The sequence below is a fragment of the Phyllostomus hastatus genome, unplaced genomic scaffold (assembly GCF_019186645.2).
Source record: "Phyllostomus hastatus isolate PE091 unplaced genomic scaffold, TTU_PhHast_1.1 phas_contig_551, whole genome shotgun sequence".
NCBI lineage: Eukaryota > Metazoa > Chordata > Mammalia > Chiroptera > Phyllostomidae > Phyllostomus > Phyllostomus hastatus.
Genome location: NW_025333909.1, coordinates 8,646,651 through 8,664,405, shown reverse-complemented (window position 1 = coordinate 8,664,405; position 17,755 = coordinate 8,646,651). Strand labels below are relative to the sequence as shown.

Genomic DNA, 17,755 nt, shown 5'->3' with positions numbered 1-17,755 from the left:
AAGAGAAAGAAAGAAACAATTTGTTATTCTGCCTATTTAAAGATTCATTGGTTGATTCTTGTATGTGCCCTGACCGGAGATTGAACCCAAAACCTGGTGTGTCAGGACAACACTCTAAACAACTGGGCTACCTGGCCAGGGCCTCAAATAAGTACTTTTTAATTCTATTTTTATTTCATTTTATTATTATTTGTATTGTTGACCCTATGACACATGTCCCCCTTTCCCCCTATTTGCCCTCTTCCACCTATCCCCACCCCTCTGTCCTCACCACATTGTTGTCTGTGTTCATGGGCTTTGCATATATGCATCTATGTTCTTTGGCTAATCTCTTCCATCCTCCCTTCTCCCTCCTTCCTGACAGCTGTCAGTGTGTTCCATGTGTTCATGCCACTGGTTCTATTTTGTTTGTCAGTTTATTTTCATTAGATTCCACATACAAAAGGAAGGAGGAATACAAGAAGCAAAGAAAGAAAGGAAGAAAGGAAAAAAAGGAAAGGGGAACCCAGATCTTGGGATCATTCCACTGCACTGATTAGTTTACAGAAATCATTTAGCAATTCTTAGTTTATTTTAAGGAATTATTGTATAATCATATTGCACATTTCAAATAAAATTCATATTTACATGCTGATGCTTTGGTGCAATTTCTTAGATTTACCCAGTAACTCTAAAGTATTCAAAATTTCCTAAAAGCAATTTGTAACCATCCTTCTGTGCATTTCACTGAGCAATTTATAAAGATACATGCCATAAATCAGGAACCAAGTGTTATGCTGAATTTTAGAGATAACAAGTATTTACCTCCCCTACTGAGTTAATGAAGTTAAATATTGGAAATGAAAGTAAGTTTGCTTTGTGGTCACAGGGGGGAGAGGAAAGGAAAAGCTAAAGGTATAAAAGAGATAAGAATTGATGGCAAGAAACTTTTAATAGCCAGATTTTATCTGCACACGGCCAATCCTATAAGGGATTTCTTGCTCTTCAGAACTTGGGTATCCAATTTGTTGTTTCTCTCTTGGAATGTAGTTTGACTTTGGAAGTCCTGGTGTGGAAAAATTCTGCAAGAAGTTAAAAATATCAAATGTAAATTAATGGCATTTAATAAAATTTTTATTATTAAATTTATTGCAATGACATTGGTTAATAAAGTTTCTGTTCTGTTTAGATATGGTTATTAGAAAAATGAGCATATAATATGAGTCACTTTAGAAATCTGTTTAATCACCACCATAAATTTTAATGATTTAAAATAACACAAAAATATTTTCTTTTAGCAAATCAATTTTTGGCTGCTTTTGAATAAACGTTAAATGCAGCACTTGTAATATAATTCACCAGACAAGTTTAGATATTGTGTAACCCAGAATCTCTGTACTAAACTCTTTGTCTTTGTCTTATTCCACTTAGCATAGTGCCTTCAGGGTCCATCCATGTTATCACAAATGATAGGATTTCCCTTTTTATGTCTGAATAGTATTCCATTGTATATTTATACCATCACTCATTTTTGAAGGAAATTAAGTTTTTATTTTTATGTATTGTTTTACTTTATAGACTTTTCTGTATCTTTTTTATTGACTTTATTGGGTTGACATTGGTTCACAAAACCATGGCGGTCTTTCCAGGGAAAGAACAAATGTTGCTTTCCTGAAAGATAGCTAGGAGGACTTGAGAGAAGCAGGCACTACAGGTGAGACCATATGGCAGGTGTGTATCTCAGCTTCTGTGCTCTGAGGGGTGGACTAAAGAGTCAATCTAAAGGTTCCTTGTATAGGAGGTAAATGAACTGTACTCAGAAAACTACACAACACTGAAGAAGGAAATTAAGGAAGACACAAATGGAAGCATGTACTGTGTTCATGAACTGGAAGAATATACATCATCAAAATGTCCATACTACCCAAAGCAATTGATAGATTCAACAAAATCCCTAATAAAAATCAAGGACATATTTCACAGGTAAAGAGCAAACATTTAAAAAATCTATATGAAACTGTAAACAACCCAGAATAAGTGCAGAAATGTTGATAAAGAAGAACAAAGTAGGAGGGATGACAATACCTGATATCGATCTATATTACAAGGCCACTGTAATCAAAACAGTCTAGTACTGGCGTAAGAACAGACACATAGATCAATGGAACAAAATAGAAAATACAGAAATAAACCCATGTCTCTATGGTCAATTATTATTTGACAAAGGGGGCAAAAGCATAAAATGGAGTAAAAATGGTGTTGGGGGACCTGGACAGCTATATGCAAAAATGTGAAACCTGACCACCAATTTACACCATACACAAAAATAAGCACAAGGTGGATAAAAGACTTAAATATAAACCATGACACCATAAAAGTCCTAGAGGACAACATAGGCAGGAAAATCTCAGATATTCCACCCAGCAATATTTTCACTGATATGTCCCCTAGAGCAAGGGACATAAAGCAAAGAATAAATGAATGGGACCTCATCAAAATAAAAAGCTTCTGCACAGCTAAAGAAAACATCAGCAAAATGAAAAGGGAACCAACCACATGGGAAAATATATTTGCAAAGGATACCTCGGATAAGGGTCTGATCTCCCAAATATATAAAGAACTCACATGACTCCACACCAGGAAGACAAACAATGCGATTATAAAATGGGCAAAGGACCTGAACAGACACTTCTCCAAGGAGGACAGACAGAGGGTCCCAAGACATATGAAAGGATGCTCAGTATTGCTAGCAATCAGAGAGATGCAAATTAAAACCACAGTGAGATACTACTTCACACCAGTGAGAATGGCCATCATAAAAAAATCTACAAACAGCAAGTGCTGGTGAGGCTGTGGAGAAAAGGGAACCCTAGTGCACTGTTGGTGGGACTGCAGACTGGTGCAGCCACTGTGGAAAACAGCATGGAATTTCCTCAGAAAACCAAAAATGGAACTGCCTTTTGACCTGGCAATTCCACCGCTGGGATTATACACTAAGAGCCGTGAAACACCAATCCAAAAGAACCTATGCACCCCAATGTTCATAGCAACGCAATTCACAATAGCCAAGTGCTGGAAACAGGCAACTCGCCCATCAGTAAATGAGTGGGTCAAAAAACTGTGGTCCATGTACACAATGGAATTCTATGCAGCAGAGAGAAAGAAGGAGCTCCTACCCTGCATGACAGCATGGATGGAGCTGGAGAGCATTATGCTAAGTGAAGTAAGGCAGGCAGTGAAACATAAATACCATATGACCTCACTATAAGTGGAACCTAATCAACAAAACAAGCAAGGAAAATATAACCAGAGGCATTGAAATAAAGAACAAACTGACAGTTACCAGAGGGGAGAGGAGACAATGGGGAAAAGAAGGGGAGGGGCTGTCAAGGAGCATGTATAAAGGACCCATGGACAAAGCCAAAGGGGGTAGGATTGAGGGTGGGAGGTGAGGATGGGTGGGGGGAGGGAAATGGAGACAACTGTACTTGAACAACAATAAAAAATAAAAATAAAGATTCCTTGTGTGAGTACCAGCAAAGGAGACTTAAAGATCAATTGCTGCTCTTGTGTTTATGCAAATGAACAGGCAAAATTAAAACTGGACTCGGTGTAGTCTCTTTAATGACAATAAGGATGATTTTAAGAAAAAACGGTGATTCAAGGAAAATCACAATGCTCAGTGGTAGACATTAGATTAGTACAGCTGTCTTCAATGTTTGTTCTCATTTGGAAGTTAAAACTGGATTTGTAATATCATCAAAGATGCTCAATTTACAGGCACTAAGGACCTCTGAATTGCCACTGTTAAAGGTCATTCCAGCAAAGGCCTTGCAACTGGGTGTCTTCCCAAAAGGCAGTCTCACAGACTCAGAAACTAGTTTGTAGGTTTTTGTGTGAATTAACCATTTTGCACATGTTTGCTCATTGCAGGTTTGTCTATCCACTGGATGAGCCCCTGCACTTTTTCCTGCCAGGGGAGTGACTCTTATTAAAGACCTGGGAGATTCAAGACCCTGAACAGCAGCTGGCTTAACAATCACCTGGTCCCTATGAAGTCCTGTTGACAATGGATTCTTCCCTAAAGCAGATAGGAATCAAGCCCTGGATCCACCACGCAGCACCATTATTAATTATAGCAATAATGTTATTATTTGACAACTTACTAACTAAATGTATCTGTTCTAGGATGGAGACTATAAGGCTACAGATAATCATCATGAACAACTGTCAAACTCTAGGACAGGAGGCTCCAGACATCTACCATGGGCTAATGGAAGAACACTTCCTCATACCTCCTCTGACTGATAGCAAGCAAACAGAACCCAAAGAAAGCTGAACATTCCGTTTACAGCAGGAAGCAGCCAGAGCAGTTGTCAACCCCCAACCCCCCAAATTTTGGTTCCAAATGCTTCAGGGGGAATATTCAGTAGGGTGGGCAGCAAACCAAGGCAGGGACGAGGGAGACATGTCTCACCCATTGACCCAGAAGCCCTGAGCACAAAGTTTGCAAAGATTGAGGTCCCTATTACTTTAGGGGGGAATGTTACAGTGGAATGAGCAGCCAGAGGGTAAAGAAAGGCAGAGCCCTCACCATCACAATCTAGCAAAGAACTTAATCCAGGAAGCTAAAAGCAAAGGGAGACATGTCTCATCTGTAGACCCAGTAAGCCTGAGCCTGGCCCGATAAGGCTGACAGGCGTCACAAACAAGTGAAACTATGATAGTGCACAGACCTTGAAAGTCTCTGTGTATCAGCTCCCATGGCTGGAAAAGGAAACTCTGAGATGGTCTGGTCATCCCAAGGCCTGGAAGGGGGAAGGGGAGGGGCCACAATACCCAGAGAAAAAGCCCATGAAACAGCTCTGGGTAACTGCCTGCCTGCTCAAATATGCAAGATGAACAAATGGAGTCTGGAGCAAGATAAGCACCCGGGCTAACAAACCCCCTCCCACACCTACGTTTGGGTCATCATATCTCCCCTAGAGAGCTGGCACCACCTTTACCCGCCAATCAATGTGTAACTCCCTCACTCCCACCCCGCCAACCATGTAAGTCCTCAGAACAAAGGACTCCCTCTCTCAGCTTCTTCTGTTGGCCTTGTAGCTCTCTCGCAACACCCTTGGCCAGCCGGCCTCTGGCTGGTGGGAGCAGAGTGGGCCTGGCCACCCCTTTAGGCCATCCGGCTTGTAGTCAGCTGGCTCCTGACCATCCAGGTGCTGGCCACCCAGCCTCTGGCCATCCCACTTTTGCCAACCCTGCTGTAGCCACCCTTGCTTTGCTTTCCTATTAGAACTCAGTATTCATAAACTTCCCTTGAACACTATGGGTTTGGCCTGTAATTCTTTACTGCATCCATGAGAAGAACTGAGTTTCTGGGAGTTTCTCCCATAACAGCTGTATTTATGAATGAGCAGGTCTGGGAATTAGTTTCTTTCCCAAGCACAGTGTGAGAAGCAGCTTCTTAAGCCAGTAATGCTCTGTGTTTGTTGTCTTAATTCAAGCCAACCACACTCAAGTTCCCTGACTGAACAGGGCCACTAACTTGCTGTGCAGGCTATCAGCCTGCCTGTCTCTTGGCTGGATATTGTGAGTTATCTAGCCTCCAGGCGTTCTGACTAGTCCTTCTGGTCAAACGGGGCTGGGAGACACTCCCCACATTGGGTAGGGGTCTGTATCATTTCCCTTGCCTGGACTGGACTGGGAGGGGCTACTCCAGGCCTCTCCTACTTTCTTCCAAACAAATTGTCTAGTTGGAAGGTGCTCAGAGCTGTTGTCAACCTTGGCTAATGAATTAATCCCCCTGCCTGGGTATAGCAGGGAAGCCCTCCATGTCTGGTTACTGGCTTTTCTTTGGGGGCAATCCGCTCTGCTCTTTGCTCAGCTGAAGCACCATGAGGCTCTACAGCTTCCAGGTGCTCTCTCCAGCTCGTCTGACCAGATGAGGCCAGGAAACACTCTCCTTGGTGGGTAGGTCTATGACTCAGCGCCTTGACTAACTGTGCGCAAACCAGGGTCTAGGGCCACAAAAACTCCTCCTTTGAGGACCCAAATCAGGCAAATATGCCTCTCAGTGAATTCCCTGGTCATAGTGCTGGGCTCTCTTTTCCTACTGGAGGAACCAGAGACTCAGAGGAGGCCCTTCTGCATGGCGCTGCACTGGCCTGGGGTGGAGCAATGTGGCCACTGTGTAGCCACTTCTGTTAACCATCTAATGCAGTGTCTCTTGGCTTCAGCATCCCTCATGTGTCCTAGGATTGTCTCAGTTGTGTCTTGTTCATGAATGGTTGCTAGTTATTTTTCTTGCGAGGGGAGGTAAAGTCAGGAACGACCTAGGCTGCCATCTTGGTGCTATCACTCTCCCCATAGTGGACTTTTTGGGGAAAATTATTTTGTTCATGTGGTCAACTCAACTAAAAATGTCCCACCATAATAAAAACCCTTAAAATGTCAACAAACACCAGGTATTCATTCTATTTCCCTGTAATTCATTGCATTTGTCAACAAAATTCATAAAAGATAACATTTAAGTGATCATCCATTTCACTGTTTTTATCTGACTGCTATTTAAAAACTTGTACAAAGAAACACAGTTTTCACTTTACATTAATATGTCTTTTAAGTAGAGATCAGCACTTAGCTAAATGTTCACCATTAGCTTGAACAATGTATTATTTAATGTATTATTTAAGTATACTAAAATACAAAAAAAGTATTTACCGTGTTAAATTATGATAATACAATGATTATGTTAACAAGACCAGTCAGGCCTGTGAGTTAGTCTTATGGCATTTAACCAACTTTTCCTTTGATCTCTAACCTCCTTTCAAAAGATTGTAAAGTTAAGTAAGATATAAATACATTTATATGTATAGTATATTAACACATATCAAATATTATATACACTATTCCATTCATTATTCTCATATGACTCATAAATGCTTTACATAGAATTTTTATATATCATAAATATTTATACAAAAATTTCTATATACTATAATATTTAGCATATTCATTTCAATATATATACTCTATAACATTTCAATATAGAAATGTGTTATAGAGCATATACAGCATTTCAATTTATATTAATGTATATATAACATTTCAATTTGTATTATGTATATAATTATATATATAATTATATTATATAATTATATATATAATTATACACATAAGCATAAGGACATATAAGGACATATATGATTATGTATATAATTATATATATAATTATGTTACATAATTATATATATAATTATACACATAAGTATAAGGACATATAAGGACATATATGATTATGTATAATTATACACATAAGAACATATAAGGACATATATGATTATGTATATAATTATATATATAATTATGTTACATAATTATATATATATAATTATACACATAAGGACATATATAATTATGGGGAATTGTGGGTATAATTATATATACCATAAAATATTATATATACCATACCTGTGACTCATATTTCTTAATCTCATTTTACACAATGAGGTAATGATAGTGATTCTAATAAACTTAAATTTCCATATCTGTATCACAACTAATTCTGTTTTATCATTCTGTTTTAGCAAGGTCTGATCATCATGTTATCTTTACTTAAATTATTGTGATGATAACCATGTATAGAAATTGAATGCCTGATACATACCAAGAGTGGCTTCATGTACATGGTTGAGGAGTACTTGTTCCCATAATTTGCTTCAGGTTTAGCTGTCCCTGGAGAGCCATTCAAATTATAAGATGGATAGATGTTTGGATTGTCTTCTTTATGAATCATGAAGCTATTTTAAATGAAAAAAATAAACATGAAAAATTTTAGGATACTTTAAAAAATTAAACTCACAGTATTGAGTTATGATGAAATAAATTATCACTATATTTTATAGAAAACAAATAAATGAAATCATCCAAACATCCAAAAGTCACATTAGATTGCTGAAGTAGATAAAATAATAATATCCTCATAATATAAAGAAAATTATTCTCCTTTTATGCTGTTTCTCACTAAAATTAGGGGTTTTGGTAGGGGGTACTTTCTATGCTCCTTTGTGGAATATAGGAAAAATTACTATGGTAGGCAAATGAAGGAAGCACCATTTCACAAGTCTTACGCATTAATTTTCATCAGTGCTGACTTTTTCTGAGGAAATATGTTAAAGAGTTATCTTCTTTTCCACTTCATTTTTACTGCTGACACTGTCACAGATGTCTCCATTTGCCCCTTTGCCCTCCTCCTCCCAGACCCTGTCCTCCCATCGTCCAACTCTGCTGTTTGTGCCTCTGCATCATGCATATATGTTCTCTGGCTAGTCCCTTCATTCTGCTCTGGCATGAACACCAGTAAATATTTATCGTTAGAAACTGTATCCCTTCCTGCCTGCAACCCTGCCTCCTACTGAAAAAATAAATACATAAAATTCTCTACTAAAATTCTTTCTAAATAAGATCCTGTTTTTTCTCTTTTAGCATTTACAAACATTCATATTTCTTTAAGCCATAGCTTACTTGTAATCTCTTCCAGAGATTTGCTGCTGTAGAGATACAGGAGTTGTAGGAAGGCCATTCTGACGGGTTAAGCTCCAGGGATTCTGCACATAGATTTTTTTTAAAAAGAAGAGAGCACAGTGTTAGCCATGATTTTAAGGAAATTTGAGATACAACAGCCCACAGAGACTGGGTATATTAAATATCTAAATGTCCAGGTATCTCCAGGCCTGATCCTTAAAAATGACAAAGGTATTGCTAAAAGGCAAATTTTTTTACAATTTTTATTAAATATATTTTATTGATTCTGCCATTACAGTTGTCCCATTTTTTCTCCCCTTTATTCCCTTCTGCCCTGCACTCCCCTACCAGAATTTCACCCCCGCTCCTCTTAGCTTACAACCATGGGTCATACATATAAGTTCTTTGGCTTCTCTATTTCCTATATTATTCTTCACCTTCCCCTGTCTATTTTGTACCTACCATTTATGATACTCATTCCCTGTACCTTTTCTTTTTAAAAAATTTTTTTTGTTGTTCAAATACAGTTGTCTCCATTTCCCCACCACCACTCCCCACCCCAGCCATCCCCACAAATGTTTTTATATTACAATGATACCTTAGCAAATCCCTCTATTTCTATATCTATCTATCTATCTATCTATCTATCTATCTATATATATATATGTATCTATGTAGCTATCATCTATCTACTTGTCTACTTACCTACCTACAATGGAGAATGGCTTACTGAAGGGGAAATACAAATGGAAGATTCATTTTAGCTGCCAGTCTAAGCATTAAGTGGCCCTTACACCCAAAAGGATTAAATACAAATTCCACTTCCTATTGTCACTGTGTGTAAGAGACATATCCTCAGAGAAAATAGTCTACAAAAGGAACTCAGATGCAGAATACACAGGGTAAATACAGAGACCTAAATCATCAAACAGCCAGAGAGTTTTAGAGGGAAGAAAACACATATAAATCCATTGATTAAAGACTTGGTACTTAAAGACTGTACTTTGAGTAAGTGTAGAAGAAAAGAGTAAATTGTAGTCAGCAGGCACTGAAGCAAGAAATTAGCATTTTGACACAAACATGAGGCATATAACACTAGATCCAGACCATTATGTATAACCATTAGTTATAACATTGTGACATGGCCATTTCAATGGACAGTTTTACATAGCTAGTTTGACAGACATAATTTGACATGGGGAAATTTGATGCAGACTGTAAAATAATCCTTTGTACTTTGATTTAAACAATTAAGTAGTATGTGAAATAAATGCCATGACTGATTCTAAAGTATCAGCTTATATCTACAACTACCCCTGGGGGTGGCTAATTTCAGATGGATAACAATGTTAAAGATAAGATAAAGATTATTTATCATCTAAACAACAAACTAATACAAACAGGAAGAATGAGACAGACCGTTATTACTCCTCCGTTGTTTAACAATCTGTGTTCTGTTTTGGGGCTTTCTTTTTCTGCTTTCTTTTTGTAATCTTCTTTATAATGAAACAAAAAACCAAAAGAAAACATAACAAGAAAATCATTATTCCTGAAAGCTTGATTGAAAAACAACTTGGCTATGAAGTTCCCTGTGGGCCTGTAGCCAGCACCACTGGCTCTGTTCTGTGATGTCACAGTGGACAGAATCAAGGGATTCTGAACATTCTGTACATCAGGTCTTAAAGGGGCTATCTTCCCTTTTATGGAGGACTGAAGTTCATTGGTCCAGGACTTTTCCTGTAGCAAGCAAGAGACAGTAGTATACCTCATATGATGCAAAGAGGCCTATCTAAAATTTGGATTTGGGGGCCATAACCAAATTCTCTAGCTTCAGCAGCATGAATATAGTGGGGTGAAGGATCCCACAGAAAGTGGTAGGGGGATCTCAACATGTAGAGGATCTGTTGTTTATCTTTAATTTTTCTAGTTTCAGTGGAATTTAAACACATTGATCCAGACCTAGCCCTTGATTTCAACTAGGTAGATGTAGAAAAGTGTTTCATTTTAGCTGTCACTCTAACCATTAAGTGACCCTTCCAACTAAAAGGATTACCATATTTTGCCATGTATAATGCACACTTTTTTTACCAAATTTTTAAGGGAAAAATAAGGATGCACAATATACATGGGTATAATGATTACATACTGTGGATATAATGATCATATACCATGGGTATAACAACGGGCAAAAGAAAAAAAACCACACAATGTAGGTGCACACAAAATGTAGGTGCACATTACAGGTGACAAAATACGGTAAATATAAATTCTACTTCCTGTTGTCACTGAGTGCTAAACACTTATGCCCAGAGAAAATACACTCCACAAAAGTAACTCAGACACAGAATACACAGGATGAATACAGATACCTGCATCATCATACAGCTATGGCATACTGCAGAACCTCAGAGTAGGAAATTGTAAAATAGAGCCTAAATGTAGGAAATTACAGAGCAGAAGCATGGCCATGTTAACATGGTGAGATTTTTTTTTAGATAAGGTCCTAGGAGTAGTGGTGACAGTAGTGTGGCACCCTACTCTTATGAGCACATGAGTGTCCCAAAAAATAGCAGCTAGGTACTGAAGACACTTTTCTCCAGATTTAGTAGATATTTTAGACCTCTGAAGTGACCATATAATTAGTTGTCCAAACAAGAACACATATGAGTGTGACAGGGAGAACTGTTAATATTTACATTGGAACAACTGACAATAAATGGGACTATCTTGGTTAGTCCCATTTAAAACCTCCATTAAAATCACCATTGTTGGGCCCAAAGCTGAGCCTCACCATGTTTTTCAGAAATACAGTCGATGTGGCTTCCAATTTCTGTATCAAAAGAAATTCCTCTTCCATATCTTATTTCAGAAAACATTGGAACACCCTATTTGATGTTACTTAGGCACTATTATTCATTGCATTGTTCACCACCCGCAGGGAGGCTGACATTGTGGGAGTATGTGGGACAGATGTGTTCAGTATATCATTAAACCATGGTCCAGCCTGACAGTTTCAAAGGATAAAGGAAAAGCCATGTGGAGGGGCCGTTAGGACATGATCAAAGAACAAAACATCATCTGAGGGTTGGAAAAGTAAAGAAATCAAGAGAAGTTGCTGGAACTCTGATGGCATTTCAAAGACCAAAATCATAGTGTGCAAGAAGACACCCTGGTCCATCTAATCTATCAGGGATAGCCTGCCTAAATGCTCCATATATTGGAGGTCATGAAGAGGTCATCCTATTCATTCCCCTTTTCCAATGCTGCTAAAGTTGTACCAATTGGTACAGATTCAGGCTCCATCTAAGGCAACAATAACTAGTACCAGGAGTGGACTGCATCATGGAAGGCTGCATCTGAGTTTCTCAGATGCATTTCAGGTTCTAGTGTTATGAACCTGAAATTGCAGGTTCTATGAATTTTTTCTCAAAATAAATTTATGAGAAAAAAATCTCCAAAGGGTCCAACAGCATTCCCTGGCCATCCTCCAATCCCTCAATTAATTAATTTTTTTACTCTCTCAACCGTCTCTCTCCACAAACCTCCAATTTCTCTATGTTCTTTATTCCCAGTGGCTGGCCTCACTTGTTATTGCACTAAGAAAATAGGAATGATCAGAAGAGAACTATTGCATCTTTCCACAACCAAATTTACCAGCCTACCTGCATCTGGTATTCACATACTCTATTATGGATAACTGTTGTATGGAAGACCAAATCCTCCAAACGTGCTCAGGACCCTTCTTTTTCTTGCCTTCACAAGCACTTTATGAAGGTAATCAACCATTTCATATTGCAAAATCCAGTGTTGCCTTTTTGTCTTTATCTGATTTTATCTTTCAGTGGCATTTATATAGTGAACCATATCCTAATTCTTGAAATATTTTCTTTTCTCTCTTTGCTTCCATGATATTACAGTCTCCTGGTTTTTCCCCTGTTGCTCTCTATCACCCATCCCAGTTCCTTTTGCTGGCCCAGCTTCTCCTTTGCTACATGACCTCTAAATGTTGGAATACCTGAGGGCTTGTTACTTGCCTCTATCTTCCTTTATGTCTATACTCTACCCATAAATCCAGTAGCATGACCTTAAATAGCACCCATATTCTGATGACTATCAAGTTTATATCTTTAGTCCATATTTATTTCCTGATAACTGTCTATTCAAGACCTCCAATTTGATTTCTAATAGGCCACTCAAAATAACCATGTCGAAAGGAAAATTTTTGATGTCCCCTCCCCACCCCGGCAAAAGTGCTGCTCATCCTACAGTGTTTCTCACCCCCCACCCCCAGTTGCTCAAACCACAGACCTTGGAATTATCCTTGGTTCTTCTTTTCCTTGTGCTTCATTTCCAATCTCTGAGTAACTTTTGTTTGTTCTGCTTATACAATAGACCACTTCTCTTTATCTACACCATCACCACTCTAGTGCAAGACATCACTAGCTCTCTCTTGGACTGCTGTCAGATTCTGAACTCGTCCTCTTTCCAGTTGCTATCCCCTCCAAACCATTCTCTGCACAGTGCTCAGAATCATTACCATGGAGAAAGTCCTGGATAATGACTAAAGATAATTAGACATTGGGCTATTTAAGATCTGACAAATAGTGGTCACCTATCCAGGTATAAGGGAGTCAAAGAAATGGAAGAAAGGGAAAGAGGTCAATAGTCTTAAACCGCTTACTCTAGGATTATGCCAGTGATCAGAAAGGGGCTGTTTTTTTATTCCTGCTCTGCCACAAACAATAGCCTTGTTCACAAAAAAAAAAAATAGTTACTCTAGGCCACTTTTTATTTGTTTTGGATGACTTGTGAAGTGAATCTTAACTTCCTCGGTGTTCTTTAATTCATGCTAGACTGGCCTGCAAAATTCAGAGAAAAGTTTAACACCTATGACTCAAAAAAACAAACATGCATCCGCATACACACACACACATACACACACACATACACACACAGTTAAAACAGCTCATTGAAAGCACAACTTAAAAAAGATCAAGTCTGTATTAACACACAATACAATATCTTAAATGGGTTTTTAAAAATGGTATAATAGGCTCTTAGTTTCTTTTAAAAATTCACATTAATTAATACTCTCTAGGCTATGTTTCAATCCTCTCTAGCCAGAAGCACAGAAGTCTAATGAAATTAGTATGTATTGTAAAGTTTTTTCTTTTTTCTTTTTCTTTTTCAATTTAAATTATTTTATTGTCATTTAATTACACTTGTCCATATTTTCTCCCCACCTTTCCCCTACCCCCTCCAAACCCACCCCCCTCCCTTGCTTCCACCCTCCCCCTTGGTTTTGTCCATATGTCCTTTATAGTAGTTCCTGAAAGCCCTTCTCCGCACTGTCCCCTCCCCCTCCCCTCTGGTTGTTGTTAGATTGTTCTTAATTTCAATGGATTGTAAAGTTTTGACAAACACTTTTTCTTACTTTTGCTTTAAGTCACACAGAAAATACACACATGCACATACATTTATGTGTGTTGGAAGCTGCATTAAAATATCAAAATGCAGTCACCTCCCTTGGGTTCTAGCTTGTACCACAAAACAGTACCCTGAGGTGTCATAAACCAGAAAGAGTGAATGCATCTGCCAAAGGTCCACATTTTACAAGTGTTCAGTAATTTAAATCCTAGGAGAATCTGACTCATGTTACTCACAGTTTCCTTCATTGGCACTACACCTAATAGAGAGACCATATGTCTTAAATTTTTGTAGGAAAAGCACTGACTTCTTTTCACTCTTATATAAAATCTAATGAATGAAATAAATTGACAGAGAAAATAGAAATGAACTTATAGATAGACAACAGACTGACAGCTGTCAGAAGGGAGGGTGTTGGGGGCTGGATGGAAAAGGTGAAGGGATTAAGCAAAAAAAACCCCTCAGAGACACAGACAACAGTATTGTGATTACTGGAGGGAAGGGAGTGGGGGAAGGTAGAAGAGGGTGAAAGGGGAATAAATGGTGATGGAAGGAGATTCGACTTTGGGTGGTGAACACACAGTATAGGTGATGTACTATAGAATTGTACACTTGAAATCTATATAATTTTATTAAGTAATGTCACCTCAATAAATTCAATTAAAAAACAAATGAAACACTTTCAATGATGGAAATTTGTTAAATATATTACTTAAATACAATGCCATGTCTATGCAAGAAATATCCAGATTAAAAATAAATAAATAAAAGAAATGCGCAGATCAGAACCAATTGTTTCAAAGCACATTTTCTCACTTTTAGATCAGAAAATATAATTACCATTCATGCATCACAGTTCATTTTTTAAAAACTTCCTGCATGAACAAGTGATAAGGAAGAGAGCACAAAAGTTAGTGAGATGAACCTGAAGATCAAGGGCAAGTTTCTATCATTACTCCATTGTATTATTCATGAGGTCTTAATGGGTAATCACATCTACTCCTAGGGTTTGATGACCAGTTCTGCTTTATTGGAGCCTCACTTTCCTTATTTAAACATAGGAATACAAGGGGAAGGGGCAAGCAAAGGGACAGGAACAGAGGACCTCATGCGCACAGACCATGGGGAGGATGGACTGTGGAAGTGGGGGTGGGGCAGGGGTGAGCACAGGGGGAAAAGGTGGGACAACTGTAACTGAACAACAATAAATAAGTAAATACAAATGGTAATAATATTAATATTTGCCTTAGAGGTTTCTGTTATGAACATTAAATGGGACAATGCATATGAAGGGCAAGGCATATTTTTTCATTGAGTCCATCTTAAAGAAAATCTTTAATATAGGGGTTTAACTTGTTTAATTATTTATGCCATATTTTTTTTTATCGAGCATGTTCTGTGTGTCATGGAGGTAAGACATGGATATTAGAGTTTGGGGGGAAGGGACAACAGATAAGTAAACAGTTTAGCCTCCATGTCTAAACGATAATAAAAGGATTCAGTGGGAATACATGCATGAAATATTTAAAAAATTGAACAACACTATAGTAAGAGAATCCTGGTCACTTATACTTATTCAGTTTCATTTTTAAGATGTTTTATTCAGATATAATTCACATACCATAAAGTTTCTCCCCTTAAATTATACAGGTGAATGCTTTTTAGTATGTTCATGGAGTTGGGCCTCTATCACTACAATCTTAGAACATTTTCATCACACTTTAAGGAAACTCTGTATCCACCAGCACTTATTCATCATTTCCCTGAAATGCTATCTTTCCCACCCCTGCCCTAGGCCAGCATTAATCTACTTTCTCTCTCTATGGATTTGCCTACTCTAACTATTTTATATAAATGAAATCATGCAATACATAATCTCCCTTGTGACTGGCTTTTATCATTTAGCACAATGTTTTCAAGGGTCATCCATGTTGTAGTGTGTATCAGTATTTCACAGTTTTTTCATTGTTGTTCAGTTACAGTTATCCCCATTTTCCCCCATTGCTCTCCCTTTTCCTGCCCTCCCAAAGACAAACCCCACCCTGTTGTCCTTGTCCATGGGTCCTTTGTACATGTTCCTTGACTTGACCCTTCTACAGATATATCATGTTTTGTTTAACCATTCATTAATTGATGGACATTTTGAGTTGCTTCTACTTTTTGGCTATTATGAATAATGCTTCTACAAACATTCATGTACAAGATTTGATTGGACATGTTTTCAATTATCTTGGGTAAATAGCTAGAAGCAGAATTTCAAATGATATGGGAACTCTATGTTTAATTTTTTGAGAAACTGCCAAGCTGTTTTCCAGCCTGTACCATTTTACATTCCCACCAGCAGTGTAAGAGGGTTCCAATTTCTTCACATTGTTGGTAACACTTATTATTGTCTTTTTTTTTTAATATAGCAATCCTAGTGGGTGTGAAACAGAATCTTATTTTTCATTTCTCTGATAGCTAATGATGTTGAATATCTTTTTATATGCTTGTTGTCATGTATATATTTTTTAGAGAAATCTATTTGACAAATTTTTAATTACGTTATTTATCTTTTTTATTTTTGAGTTGTACAAGCTCTTTATATATTCTAGATACAAGTCCCTTATCAGATATGTGACATACCAAGAAATTTTGGGTTATCTTTTTACTTCCCTGAAGGCATCCTTTGAAGCACAAAGTTTCACTTTGGTGATTTCCAATTTACCTATTTTCTTTTATTTCATCATTTGTGCTTTTGGTGTTATATCTAATAAACCATTGCTTGAACCAAAGTCACAAAGATTTATAGCTGTTTTCTTCTTTGAAGATTTGTATGATTTCGGCTCTTACATTTAGGCCTTCGATCCATTCTGAATTAATTATTGTGTGAGATAGGTGTCCAGTTTTATTCTTTTGCATATGAACATCCAGTTATCCCAGCACATTTTTAGAAGCCTTATTATCCCCCCCATTGAATTGTAGTGGTTCCCTATTGAAAATCAGTTGATGATAATGTGATAGTTTATTTCAGATCACTTAATTCTGTTCCCTTGATCTATATGTCTATTCTTATGTCAGCACCTTACCACCATGATTATAGTAGCTTTGTTGAGAAGTATGAGTACTTTTTCTTCTTCCTTTTCAGTTTTTTCTATTCTTGTTCTATTGCATTTTCATATTTTATATGTCATATTTTAGAGTTAGGATGTCCCTTTCACCCTGACTGGTGTGGCTCAGTTGGTTGGGCATCATCCAGCAAAGTAAAAGGTCACCTGTTCAATTTCTGGCCTGGGTTTCAGGTTTGGTTCTTGACCTGGGAGCATAGGAATGGCAATTGATCAATGTTTCTCCTTCACATTGATATTTCTCTCCCTTTGTTTCTCCCTCTCTCACCTGGTCTCTAAAAATAGATAAATGAAACCTTTTTGTAAAGAAATTAATGCAATGCTAAAAAAATAGGAATGTTCCTTTCTGCCAGAAAAGTAGTTGGAAATTTGATAGAGCTTGTATTGAATTTGTAGGTTAATTCAGGGAGTATTGCCATCTTAACAAAATTAAGTCCATTCATTGTGCACACAACAGTCAGTAATATTTCTAAAATGCAATTCTGATCATGATGCACTTCTATTTAAAATTCTTCAATTATTCTCCCAAATTCCCCATCCACTACTATAGTCTTCAGGATAAAATCTGTTATCATGCCTTACACAATCTTTGAACTGGACTATGCTTTTTAACCCATGTTCTCTGTGATTTAGATATGTTGTAACATTCATGTATCATAAGCAGTTATCCAAATAAGCCACCCTTTCATTCACTACCATGCCTTTTCATGGGCTTTTGT

The 17,755-nt window shown here is 37.6% G+C and overlaps 1 protein-coding gene across 1 annotated transcript in view; it reads right to left on the bottom strand.

The window, feature by feature from the left end:
* Positions 1–549: 549 nt before the first annotated feature.
* LOC123824370 overlaps positions 550–17,755 on the bottom strand; it is a 53,956-nt gene continuing 36,750 nt past the window's right edge. The window contains exons 5-7 of the mRNA XM_045847515.1: positions 8,503–8,585; positions 7,646–7,778; positions 550–1,061 (exon numbers count right to left, since the gene is read on the bottom strand). Of these exons, the coding sequence (XP_045703471.1) occupies positions 930–1,061; positions 7,646–7,778; positions 8,503–8,585 (348 nt within the window). The 3' untranslated portion in view covers positions 550–929. The remainder of the gene's footprint in view (positions 1,062–7,645; positions 7,779–8,502; positions 8,586–17,755) is intronic.